We start from the raw sequence: 13,066 nt of genomic DNA, 5'->3' as shown, positions 1-13,066 counted from the left end.
GCCCACATGCCTTGTGTTGGGCAGGGAGCTTTCTCTGAACTGCTGGGACCATTTCACGTGTGTTGCATGCCATTGGGGCCTTCTCATCATCCCTGCCCAGACACACCATGTGTGTCTGTAGGCTTGAGGGCAGAGACGTGCCGACAAAGCTAGGGGGCGAATAGTGCACCAGACACATGAGTGTTAGAAGTCCTGCAGACAGGTAAGGCTAGTCAATATCTACAGACAGTGAACAGAAAGGGGAACCAAGACAAACACGTTAGGTTCCCACTTGGGGTGCACGCACAATAGGTGACGACTGTCCCACAGGTCAGGGTAGCTAAGTGTTATCACAGGGGCCCACTCTTAATGCTCATGGAAAGGAACAACAGGAGTGGGCGTCTATGTCTGAACAATGAGACAATGCTCACAAGACTGAAGCCTGTATGTGTCCCACAGGAACAGAACAATGACTGCTCCCTAAAACAGGAACCGGCAGACTGTTTACAAATATGACACAATGGACAAGACTGAAACATAACAAAGGAAAGGGGCAGAGATTGCCTGCCGGGAAACCCCTTAGCAAAACTGTGTACAAAGGAATTACACAAGCACAAGTGAGGACAAGAACAGTAACTAAAATATACAGAGAAAGAACAGGAAGTCAAAGTGAGCAAGGGCCAGGACAGAGGGCAGGAAGAAAGAACCCAAGAAGACAAGAATCTAAGTGCAAGAGTAAGGGACACTGGAAACTTCGGACCGGAATAAAGGAACTGCGGACTGAACTATAGAGAAGGAAGAAGAAAACTCAGGACCCTCTTGACTAGGATAACAAGGACTGAACTGCAGACTGGTAACAAGGAATACAAGGACATTTTACTCTGGACTGTAATAACAAGAGCAGGAATCTCGGAAGCTAAAGCCAGATAACACGGTCTACGGACACAGAGCAAGGAACTGCAGGCAGAGAACAAGAGAATTGGTGGTAGAGACCAAGGGGCGATAGACAGAGAACAGAGGACTGCAAGCAGCTAAGCAGGATAAAAAGCACCGGAGTGCAGGGCAGAAGGCAGGGGAGGGCAGGCAGAGTATCAGGGCTGGGAGCACAGGCCACTGGAACAGGACCAGGTAGGACAGCAGCAACAGGACACAGCAGAAATCTAAGTATTAACAAACCAGGGGCTGGCAGTGAACTCAGTGCATGAGCCTTTTGCTTCTGCTGGCAGCTGCTAAAATACTCACTCAACTTCTGCTGAAGCTGGCTCATTAGCAGCACCTGGAGCACCACGCCTGAAGGTAATCTGCCTCCTCCATCTCAGGACCTGGGAAAGTGAAAACAGTACTGATCTCGAGCGCTGCTGGGATTGTATTTCTGAGATTGCTGCATAGGAATAGCCAGGTAATGAACACTTCTGAAAGGTGCATTATGGGATATGTAGTTGAATGAAATAGGGAAGTACCGAAGTGTTGCAAAGGGAATGGAAAGATGAAAATATGAATAGGTATTGTCCGGAGCAGTGTATGGTGATGAATTCCGAGTCCCAATTAGTCCACAATGGGTGTCACTTGGTGTTCCAGTGGCACAGTCATGCCAATGTGTTTGTAGGCCAGGGAACTTTCTCGGGACTCCTGTGACCATCAGATTTGGGTTTCATGTTGGGAAGCTGCCGAAATTAACCTTGCTCCTCGTTTGAATGTTCTATAAGTGTTTCCCTCCCACTCCTTTCACCACATGAATGTTTAAGTTACTGCTCATGTCCTGGGTCTGTGTTTGTTGTATTTTAAAGGCATATTTATTATCTCGCTTGTTTTGTGTTATTTCTCACATTTGGGTATGTAAAGGGCACTTAAAAGCCACAATCTCAAGTCACATATTGGTTAAAAAAAATTGTTTTTTGTGCTTTCTTTCTTACATCCACCAATTCCGCAACATGCATGGGTTGCGCCTGCAGGGATCTTGCAGTGCTGCGGTGCTGCAGTAGCCCTCCATGTGCAGCTGTATACTGCAGGTAGCTGGTTTTCTGCTCTTAGTGAAATTGACATATATTTGCAGTAGATCCATGCATCGTGTCCACAGCGCCATGCTTGGTGCAATTGAAACAAGCATTGTCAATGCCAACAATTTGGCCTTTTGTGTAGGCATGGGAAAGGCACTTTCCAGTCACTGCCCTAGTGGATTAACTCACCATTGATGGTAGCAGGTGCAACATGGTGCGAGTACCATGGCATCTAATAACAGTGCCCGGCAAATGCCTAATACTTATACACAAGGCAAAACTGCAGACTTATTTTTAGCAGGACTTCAGTGAAGGACATGCCAAGCCCTTATAAATCGAGTGGCTGAAATCAGACCTGTTTAAGACATTTTTATTACACCAGTAGTGAATTTACTGCTTCAATTAAGTCGTTAACTCTCATAAGACTGTTTTAAAAAACAATGCAGGCACTTTGCGTGCAAAGTTGGGTGGTAAGGCTTGAATTATTGCGAGCGCAAAGAGTTCCCTTGAGGAGGTATTTAGGGTCGGGATGGGCAGGAACTGAGTGGGAATGGCCATAGGGATTAGCATGGCCATGGGCAGTGAATGGGTGGGCAAATAAACCAAACACCACCTCCATGCTTTGCATCCCTCCTCATATGCCATTTCTCCCTATCTGTACTCTACTGCAATAGTTTCATCTTCTAGGTGGCGCCAAAGTGCCACTTACCAGACCAAACTAAAAATGAAAGTTTTTGAAGCCATGTTCAGCCTCACCACTGGTCATTCCTGTGCGTTGGGATGTAGGGCGTCCAACACAGTGGGCCGGGTGGGAGGGGATGGGGGGATGATGGCATTAGGCCTTGTGTCCTTGAGAGACTCTCTGTTGGTCCTCCCCAGTCAGGAGAATGAGGACATTAGTGTGAATCCAGAGGTTTAACTTAATTGATGCTATTGTCCTATTCGTATGCCAATGGAATAAAAAGAAGCGTGGGGGTTCTTCGCCCAGCCTCACATGGCTGTTCTCTCCATTGGCTTTCATGCCATGTTATGTTGCATTTTTCTGTGCGCACAAAAAATACCTTTCTCCCAATTTCAAACGGCTGGAGACACAGATGGGTGGGAAATAACTTACCCCAACTCTAGAGAGTGAACCAAGAGGGAGCGGAGCAGGGGAGGGGAGGGGGGTTCAACAGAAACACTGGATACACTCGAGACAAATGTTTGTGCCATCTTCAAATGGGGACACAGAAGAGGGCCTGGAACCTCAGAAAGTGGTTCCCATTCAGAAGCCATCATTAATGACTTTTGGCAGCACAGTGTTTCCGTAGGACCGGTGGGGGGGGGGGAGAGCTTGTGGGGAAGCATTTGGTGCATGATGCGTTGAACTAGTAACAATGGCCAACGCTGCCAGCTTGACCTTGCACTCAGTATTCAAAGTGACCCACTCTGTACCCCAAAACATTGCCAATTTGGCGTGCTCCATCCTTGAATATATGTTTGTGCTGCATTACTCACCCACCTCCTGATACTGAGGCACGTTACCATGCTCAGAAGAATGGCAAAGGTGAAACATGTGCCAGTCAGAAATACGCCCCATTAAAATATCGTGCCAGGGCGTAGAAACACACCTGTTTACAACTTTATTCCAGAAGATTAAACGCCTGCCTGTTTATGACCTGATCAGCATTGCTTGTCAATTTTCTTTACATGTTTTATTGCCTAAATGTAATTATTGTTTTGCTTAATTTGTTTCCCTTGTAATCCCATTAACATCAATTCTTAGGCCCTCATTACAACCCTGGCGCTAAACCATGGCGCTATTAGCACCATAGTTGGTGCCGGTGTTGTAACGAGTCCGCCATGGTGGAATGGGGAAATACCGCCCCATTCCAAGGTTGGCAGGGCGGTATTTCCCCATTTCACCATGGCCCTTCCCCATTCCCATTTTCGCCCCATAGGGCTCAATGGGACTGGGGAAGGCGCTAAGTACGGTACCGCAAATTGCGGTACCGTAATTAGCACCGAGGTCCCTTTGCAGCACCCTACTTTAACGGCTGGTTTTCGGGTCCCACAAAGGGACCTCGTAATCAGGCGTTAAGGGTTTAACGGCGCCGACACCTTTTACGGCGCCGTTAAACCCTTAACACCAGGGTCGTAATGACCCCCTTAGTCTGCACTTTGCTGTCACTTTCTCCTTTCTTTTTTCCCTTGCTTTTTACAGTGACACCCTCTGTTTAGTTTTGGCTGTTAGTTACAAGCTGAATCTATTGTCTCAGAGTACAGCTAGGAGGGAGCTAGGAGGGAGCTAGGAGGGAGATGAAATGTGAGGAGGAGGAGGACACAGCATGTGGGGGTTGTTTCGTTATTTATCCACGCCTTTGCTGCCCGTGGCCATCGACTTCTTATTGTTATTTACAACCACTACCTACCCCTCCCTGCCTAAAGCACATCCTCCTGGGATCTCTTTGAGCTAGCTGTATCAAGCAGTAATATCAAACGTTGTGCTGTAAGTTCCTGCCAGTGTTTTTGTAAGCAGTCTGCTCAGAGTTAATGACTTAATTGCATCTACAAATGTGTTGCTGGTATAATAGAACTATCTCTACAAAGTGTGTCTTCAGCCACTTGATGTGTGAGTTGTATGTGTGTGCCCGTGCGCTGAAGCCCTGTTAAAAACAATTTGGATTATGTAGACGTATTCAATAGGCATTTATCTTTTACGCTCCCCTCAGTGGCCATGACAGAGAGGTTTGTCAGAGTCGAGACTTGGGTCCCTTTCTTGAGCAACAAAAAAGATTTCAGCCCAGGTGCTCTCCGAAAAATCTGTGCTAATGAAATCTCAAAGGCAGTTCAACTAACTCTCACCCTTGAATGACTGGACACGCTTCGAAGTCCTGATGAGACTAAGGGATGACAGTTCTACTGAAGTCCCTGGCGTGGCTGTCACGATGCCGCCACTGTAAGAGGAACAGGAAAACATTTGGAAGAACCTTCCTCATTATGCTAGACTTAATATCGGCAGAGCTGAATCCTAGTCCTAGTCCAGTCGCCAACGCACCATTGAATTGTAATGACCGTCCGTGGAATTATGGACTTTTTACTCTACGAAGATGTCCCCTAAAATCTGTCATTCAATATATTTTGACGTTTAATGTTCTAAAGTCACTGCCACTAATACTGTTATTGGCTGCATATTTAACACTTAGCAACATGCAGAAAATGTGAAAAAAAACCTCCCATTGACTATTCTAGGTAAACCAGAACCTTTGGTGAGCGAGACTTGGGTATCACCAACTAGAAGCTGCACACAGAAACGTATTCTCATGGAGTTTCATAGTCTTATTTGTGATTGAAAGGATATTGAATCTCATACTAAAAAAATGAAATCAAATAAATGCCCTTTTAATACATATTATAAAAGATCGAGCAAAAAACCCACTTCCTGCTGCTCCCATATCAATGTTAATCATTCTATGCAAACCGCAAGAAAGGTGCAACTCGCTGTGACTCAGAATAAGATCCACAGACAGTAAAGCTCCTGCCACACTGGCAACATTTTACTGAACGTCTTTGACATCATTTTGATTATTAATACCAGCACCTCCCTCCTAGCTTGCCTACTCATATCTATTCATAATCCTGAGCTCTCAGTCGCTTCACAGCTTCCCACGTATGAACTGCTTTTCCTATGACCAGGGCTCTCAAGACGAAAGATGTTTCATCCCGGGTCAAAGGACCAGCGGTATCAAGATCAAAAGCAAAAGTGAATGGAAATAAGGTGTAAGAACTGACATCTGCAGAACTCGTCAAACTATCGAAAGGTGACCATGGGTTCCCGAGCTGGGACATAACAACATATCATGTCTCAGATCTCCTACCTTGTTGTCAGAATTCCAGCATAAACGCTCCGTCATACTCATCTGGCTCCTTTTCAGGGGTCCAAGAAAAGCAAAGCAATGCTTTGGGCGTATAATCAGGAAGCTTCCCCCAAATAGATACTTCCACTTGAATTTATTGGTGGACCCATAATAACCATCACAATGAAGCTCTAAAATGAAAGCTACTGGCACATGATCGGTCTAATTTCTTCTAATTTCTAATTTCTCCTACTTCTGTGTTTCATTGTTAAGGCTTCCAAGCTGGGCTGAACTTTGCCCCAGAATTGCTGCTCTATGCTACATTTGAAATTTGGCAAACCAATGCCCCTTTGAATTATATCCGATTGCATTTTACTCTTACCTATTCAGTGTGCCTTTTATTAGTCCAAAGAAAATGCACAATTACAAACAAATTCCCTGTTTAGGCAAATACCGTTGCATCTATCATGAAGGGAACAGACCTGAAGAAGGTTAAAGACCATTCTGGGAAAAGGAAGAATTTCAATTTTATTAATTTTCCACAAAAATACAAATGAAGGTGAAACCTCATTCAGGCCCTCTGAAGAATGATGCATGTGTCCACTGGGGACATTGTTTTATTTTGTACCCTTACACCGAGATGTTAAATATTTGTCTGCCAAAAATAAGCAGCAATGACTGAAATTGGCCTAATCCTCACATGTTGTAACATTGTTTTTGAATCCTGACTGGTCCCCCAAATTATTAGATTTCATTAATCATTCTGTGATTGACGAATTTGGAATAAAAACAAAAATGAATGCGACATACACATACATTAGTTAATTCTTCTCCTCCCCATTGCACTCCCTTCAAGTGATGTTGCATTTCTTCCTTATGGCCACAGCAAGAGATTCAAGGTAAATCTCAAATATGAGTGGGGGGATGGGATAACTGAGTCCTGGCCGCAACCTCACTCAAAAATGAACAGAGATGGCAATATTTGTGACTTCTCAGGATTCTGGATGAGTGTACACAACTTTCACCATGTTAGAGAAACTCTTTCAGAAAACAAATTGACTCAAGAACATGATTGTGTTTCCATTGCACTCTGTCAAATACCTTTTTCAAAATGTATTGTCACTGCAGCATTCTATATGTATATATCTTTAATGACAAGAAGTACATGAAGTACTGCTTCATGTTTTTAAGAAATGTGCTCCTAACTGGAAACTGTCAGGTCTACATAAAACATCTTTTTTTAAAACAAAATATAAATGTAGGTTTGTTGGTAAAAGAAATCCTTTACCTATTACATAACATAAGGTTTCATGAATTTAGATAAAAAATATTTTCCTTTCACAATTCATTTCACACTAAACACATACACATTTCCAATTAGTACATTGCAAGTTTAAGAATCATCTTCATTTAAAACCAAACAATAACAGTCAACATACATAAAATCAATTCTATTTCCTTATAATTACATTTTGTTTTATAACCCAATGAGTGTTTGTCTGGCATCTAAAATACTCTTCACTTGATCATTCTTCATTAATTTGTAAATGGTGCTTTAAAATTACTTGCCAAATATAAAACGTTGCAAAACTAAGTTTTAAATATTCCCGAGAAAATCTGGGAACAAAACTGATCTCTTCGTATATATAGAGAACACTAATGTCCTTCAGGTCAATCTGGTTATTATATAAGCCCTGGTTCAGAGTGACCCATTAATATGTTTTTTTAAAATCAAGATTCAGGGAAGATCACAGCATTTCATCTTTCTGAGGTTAATAAAAGGAGTTCCATTGTTTAAGTGTTAATAAAGCCTGTTCTGTAAGTGCCAAGGTTCAACATACTGTGTAACCTGTTTTATTTAAGTGGTCAACAAAATGTTACAATACAAGGTACTTTACTCACATAACTAGTCTGTCAAACATTGCCATAGTAAATAAACAGGGCTCACTTTCACCAATATAAACCACTGTAATTTCTAGGTTGTTACAGCATCTGTATTTCTTTATGCACCATTTCTTCTTTGTTAACATGTATAGACAGTTTTCTACCCCCCCTTGTGTTTTGCCTGGAGTCTGTAGATGAACCATTAGCTTTACTTATAAAGAATCCCTGTTCCACTCAGAATGTGAGAAAGTAAATGACTGAGCTTGCTGCCCCCATACCTGTCTTTGATGCTGCTGTCCTTGTAAGTGGTTGTGTTGCTGCAGTGAGCCGGGTCTGACCTTGTTTCTTTGTTTCTCTCCCTTTGTTCTCCCTAATGCCGCCGGACAGTTCTTCATCCTGCTGTTAGTTATCTTCGTGCTGGAGCTCATCTTTGTGATTCTCTTCTTCGCCTACACGGACAAGGTAAGGGACTGGCTCCTCCCTCATCCCCCATCCTTGCCCCTCCGTCTATACCCATGGATCTCATTTGATCACTCAGATGACATTCTCCTCTGCCCAGTTTACCTTTGCCCACAGGTTGCAGCCTCCCTCATCAGCATTTCCCTAAAATAGAGTGGGCATTGTCAGGGCCAGCTGAGGAGCACTTAAAGGCCTCTTGTTTTTCACTGCCTCAAAAGTAAACACTCCCATTCTGTTAAATCTTCTCAAAACAAACCTCAAGGTCTGGTATGAGACAGAAACAGAGAGCAACGCAAAGGTTCACAAAGTCAAAGCATAACAAATAGACATTAACGATCAGCATCCATGAAGGAACAAGCAGATGCCAGGAAAAAGACGTAAAATGCTAGAGGGGATTATATAGGTCAATAGTAAAAAAAAAACTGAGCGTCTCAGAGGTAAGCACGTGGAAGAAAGCAGGCAAGAAAGGCAAAGAGCAGTAAAAGTGTAGGGACATTATTAGAGTAGTAAACATGCACATTCAGACAAAGAGCAACAAACACTTGTCACGCAAAGAGCATCAAACAAATAAGTATTGGGGAGAAGGCAACGATATAAAGATAGTTGAGGAGCAAAACAAAACAGGGTGAGAAAAGAATAACTGAAAATACACAGCCATGCAAAAACAATCAGACAAATGTGTATGAATATAGCTTTATTTTCGGTAAACAAACATTAAAGCAACAACACATAAAATCACTCTGTACAATATATAATTACTAAATACAAATTGCAGCATATTATGTAATATGTATGCATGTAATATGCACATTACAGCATACAACATATTATGTAATATGTAAAATTACCTATTACATGTAGAAGAGGGATAAGAAAAGAAAATTCATTGAATCTAATGGATCTTTTTTTTATTTTATTGTGATTTTAGTCAAAAGAAAATATGACTTTTTACACATTCCCTCGTTTTTTAATATACAAAATTAACAACTCTTTAGTAAAACAAAGAAAAGTAAATTTAAATGAAAGTAACTAATCAATGCTATAATCATACAATTTAAAAATACAATGTAAAGAATGCTCAACTCTATAAATCAATACAATTATGACAAAACAATGTAAGATATAAGCGACAAATCTATTAACAAAAACAAGAGCATACTGACCTGTGGAGTGAGCACCATTGTTTCAAATTCATTTACAAAGTCATTTTGATAAAATTCAGTTCATTCAGGAGTTTTAGCAGTGCAATTGACAGCGCAATTTCCTTTCCTGCGGATATCCTATGCCAGAAATCCTGAGCTCATATCAGTGCAATATCATAAACAAAGTTTGAAAAATGTTTTTTCTTAGTGCCAGAGTGAAAGAACAGGCTACAAATATATGTTTCATGTCCTGGAGAAACCCCTCTCCACATAAGGTGCAGGTACCGGCAGAAAGATCGAATTTGTGCCAAATACGATTTCTCACATTTGTTTTTATCAAATTCAGACAAAAGCGTAGTAAATCCTGGCGCCAAATGGGATTAGGGAATCTTCTGATGTTTGGAAGGACATACGAGCTAGATTCTTCCCATCGTGTAAAGGTTTTGGTGTTTTTCAGATTAGTAAACGTGGCTCTTGTTTTAATCCAATCAGACCGCTTTAAGGCACGCTTGGCTTTGTCAGGATTGTCTATAAGAATCTGATTTCTACACTCACATTGTTCAAGTATCTTTTCTGCATCAACTTGTAGACTGAATAGATAAAAACGTGTACGTGAATTGATGTGATCAAGCATATCAACATACAGAGACTATTTGATATATAAAACGAATAAAATGTGTCAATCAGGACTGTCCTAAAATGAAGTCACTAAAAACCAAAACCATATCATAATAATACCAACTGTAAAACATTATTTCAGAGGGTTACCTGACGAGGTGCCCAATACAAAGCAAGACAGCCCTCCCTCTGTGCCATGCTCTGTGAACATACTTGGCAACTTGCTGCAACATATTAGGGTCATCACATCTTCTGCATAATTCCAGATCCTCTGTTGCCCTCCTAAGGCCTTGTGATCTACATGGTGGCAATACATACTTTGCCCCAAGATCTCTATCCCTACGATAAAACAACAACAAGTGAAGGACCGATTCACACAGAGCACCACAGCACAGGCAGTCAGAACGACGGCCATCAATCCAACTTTTCGTGACAAAAACCACACATAATGTGCCTGCTCTCAAGTCCAACAATAATGAGCGCACCAGGCTGGGAGTAACAATGTCCAAATATCGCTCCAGGCCAATTATGTTCTTTGCCTGTAGATAAAGCTAGCCACTAGAAAGCCTTGTACAAGAATAGACCAGAACCTGCCTATAATGTTCTATGCAGACGTCCTTAATGACTTCCTTGCTATCAGGACTGATGCTTGATGGCCCCTCCCAGTATGATTCATAGACCAAGATTATACACATGCGTTTAACATGCCTGAGCCAGGGGGTTTGTGCGACTGCCTTCTAAGGTCAAATACTTAACTAACATTTCCTTAAACATGTGCAACCCAGGTGATGACCAAATACGCAGCCATGAGAACAGGAGTTTAAAAGCTATTACATGTTCTATGGGCTGTACATCACATTCTAGGTGCAACGTGGGATTCAGGGTGCTACTTGGTTGCATCATTATGCCTTTAGAAATGTGCTTTCGTCAACCAGCAATCACCAGTACAAACAGACAAAGAGCAGGGCACTGTCAGAGGTGGGTAGCAAGCAGCAAGCACCCAGACAAAAAGAGAGATGCAAATGTTTCAAAGAGCTAAAGAAGACAATAAACAAAAAATGGCAGTCAAGGGGCAGCAACAAAGACAGACATGGTAAGAGAGACAAGTAGGAGCAAACTAAAAGCAGAGACATGGAAAGAATGAAATCAAAAGACATCAGACAAACACAAACAGTGATCAAAGCAGGTCTTTTTACAATGCTATTTCTTTGTCGCCGGGTCCAGTTAGAGAGAAGGAAGAGTGTTTGTTACTGGGGAGACGGTGAGCGGCCTGAGCTGCTGATATACGTGCAGATCTGAAGCGCTGATGCTCTCTTGTGCCAGTAGGATTCCAGGTGGGTTGGGTCAGGCCACGTGGGGTGTGCGTTGCTGGAGGGGACCCTCCAGCTACTCAGTTACTTGCTAATAACTTCCACCCGGAAGCAGGACGGTAGTGCACCATTGGCATTATGCTGGTATGCATGTTGGTTAGCAAGTTTTAGAGATTGTTGGGTGTGGGTTGAGAGGCGTGGGCTGTGCAAGCAGCTGCTCCTCTGCATTGCGTCTCTTGTAAGGCCAGTGTGGGTGTGCAGTGCCAGGTAGAAAGGTGGAGGATGCGCGGTTTAGCAAAGGGGAGAGTGGTTATGGGAGTGCATGTCCGTGGCTATTTGCTCACTTTTACTGTTGCTCAATAAGCAATAGTATCTGGGCATTGTTTCTGCTTGTTTTGTGCTAATCTGGGATCAGGTGTAACAAAAGTAGTGGGATGGAACGAATAGTAACTGCGCAGAAACAGACAAACACCAACACACAGGCAGAGACCTACAGAAGCAGAGAGTGTCTGGTTAGTCCATCTACCATGAAGGAATTATGGGGGGCACATTACACCACAGCATGCCATCGACTGCAGGTTTTCCTGCTTCCTCCTCATTTGATTGATGTACTTCCCATGCTTAGCAAGGTTCGTCTGAGGGCTTATGCCACATACATCCATCGTCAAAACACTAAAAAGGCATTAGGACAATTTCTAGGTATCGTAGCAGCCTTTTCAATAAGAGTGGCAGACTGCAGACCACGTGTGTAGATTCAGAACATTGCATGTATACAGGCAACACTTGCCCCTGGACAACTATGCACAAACATGTCAAGGCCCTCACCTCCTCAGCAGCCTACACCACTAGACTCATTGACCGCAGCAGAAAATTCCTATCCACTGACAGCTGCCTCACCCTCGCCAGAGCAATCAAAGGCAGCAAACTAGATTACCGCAACACCATCCTTGCAGGTACATTCTCAGAAAAGTTGGTTAAACGTCAACTGATCCAAACGAATGCCCTCCGGGCTGTCTGGGGCCTCTAGCAATCGGACCACATCTCTCATGCCAGACGTGACGCGCATTGGCTGCCAATCAAAGCACGCATTGACTTCAAGATTTCCTCCATAACACATAGATGCATCCACAAAACGGCACCCTCCTTCCTTACCCAACTCATTGCCAAAAGAACCAAACTCCCCTGCCTACGGTGCTCATCCATCTCATCATTAGCCATCCCCATATTTTCTAGAAAAAGAGCTGGGGGCACCTGCTTCATGGTCATTGCCCCCACCCTGTGGAATGCCCTACCTCTCCACATCTAAGAGCAGGCATCCTACCTCACCTTTGGAAAACTGCTAAAAACCTGGCTGTTTGACAAATACGACTAACTTGAAACTGGGGTACCACGACTAACCTGAAACTGGGTAACCCCCATTGCCTTACTCTCCGCAACTACTATCATGATTATGTACCAAATTGCTTGTTCTGTTTTGTTCACTAATCAGCACCGTGATGCTCACCGGTTTGGGCACTGTCAACAAATACAATAAATAAATTAAATAAATAAATCCCTTGTCCCTATGGCAGCGGCTATTTATTTATTTATTTATTTTTCCCTATGTAGGTTGGCTGCGCAAGCAGCGTGAATGTCCAGAGGAAAAAAAGAAAAAGAAACCATGTGATAAACCCTGCGGTGCGAAAGGCTTTCACCCCCTAGTGGGGTGGCAGACATGGCCGGTAATGGCCCAAAGGACTTCTGGGCCATTAAAGGCCATGTTATCCCCTGCCGGGGGTGGGGGGGTGAAAGCCATATTATTACAGCTCCTTGAAAGAGAATGAATCTAACAAGATGTGCTA

The 13,066-nt window shown here is 42.9% G+C and overlaps 1 protein-coding gene across 5 annotated transcripts in view; it reads left to right on the top strand.

Moving 5' to 3' along the window:
- TSPAN4 (tetraspanin 4) overlaps positions 1–13,066 on the top strand; it is a 3,410,446-nt gene that overhangs the window by 3,091,449 nt on the left and 305,931 nt on the right. For all 5 annotated transcript variants that reach the window (XM_069624016.1, XM_069624017.1, XM_069624014.1 and 2 more), the window contains one exon: positions 8,084–8,158. In XM_069624016.1, coding sequence (XP_069480117.1) covers positions 8,084–8,158 — 75 coding nt within the window. The remainder of the gene's footprint in view (positions 1–8,083; positions 8,159–13,066) is intronic.

Source organism: Ambystoma mexicanum, chromosome 11 (genome assembly GCF_040938575.1).
Source record: "Ambystoma mexicanum isolate Mex_15411 chromosome 11, UKY_AmexF1_1, whole genome shotgun sequence".
Taxonomy (NCBI): domain Eukaryota; kingdom Metazoa; phylum Chordata; class Amphibia; order Caudata; family Ambystomatidae; genus Ambystoma; species Ambystoma mexicanum.
This window is presented reverse-complemented; position numbering and strand designations above follow the sequence as displayed.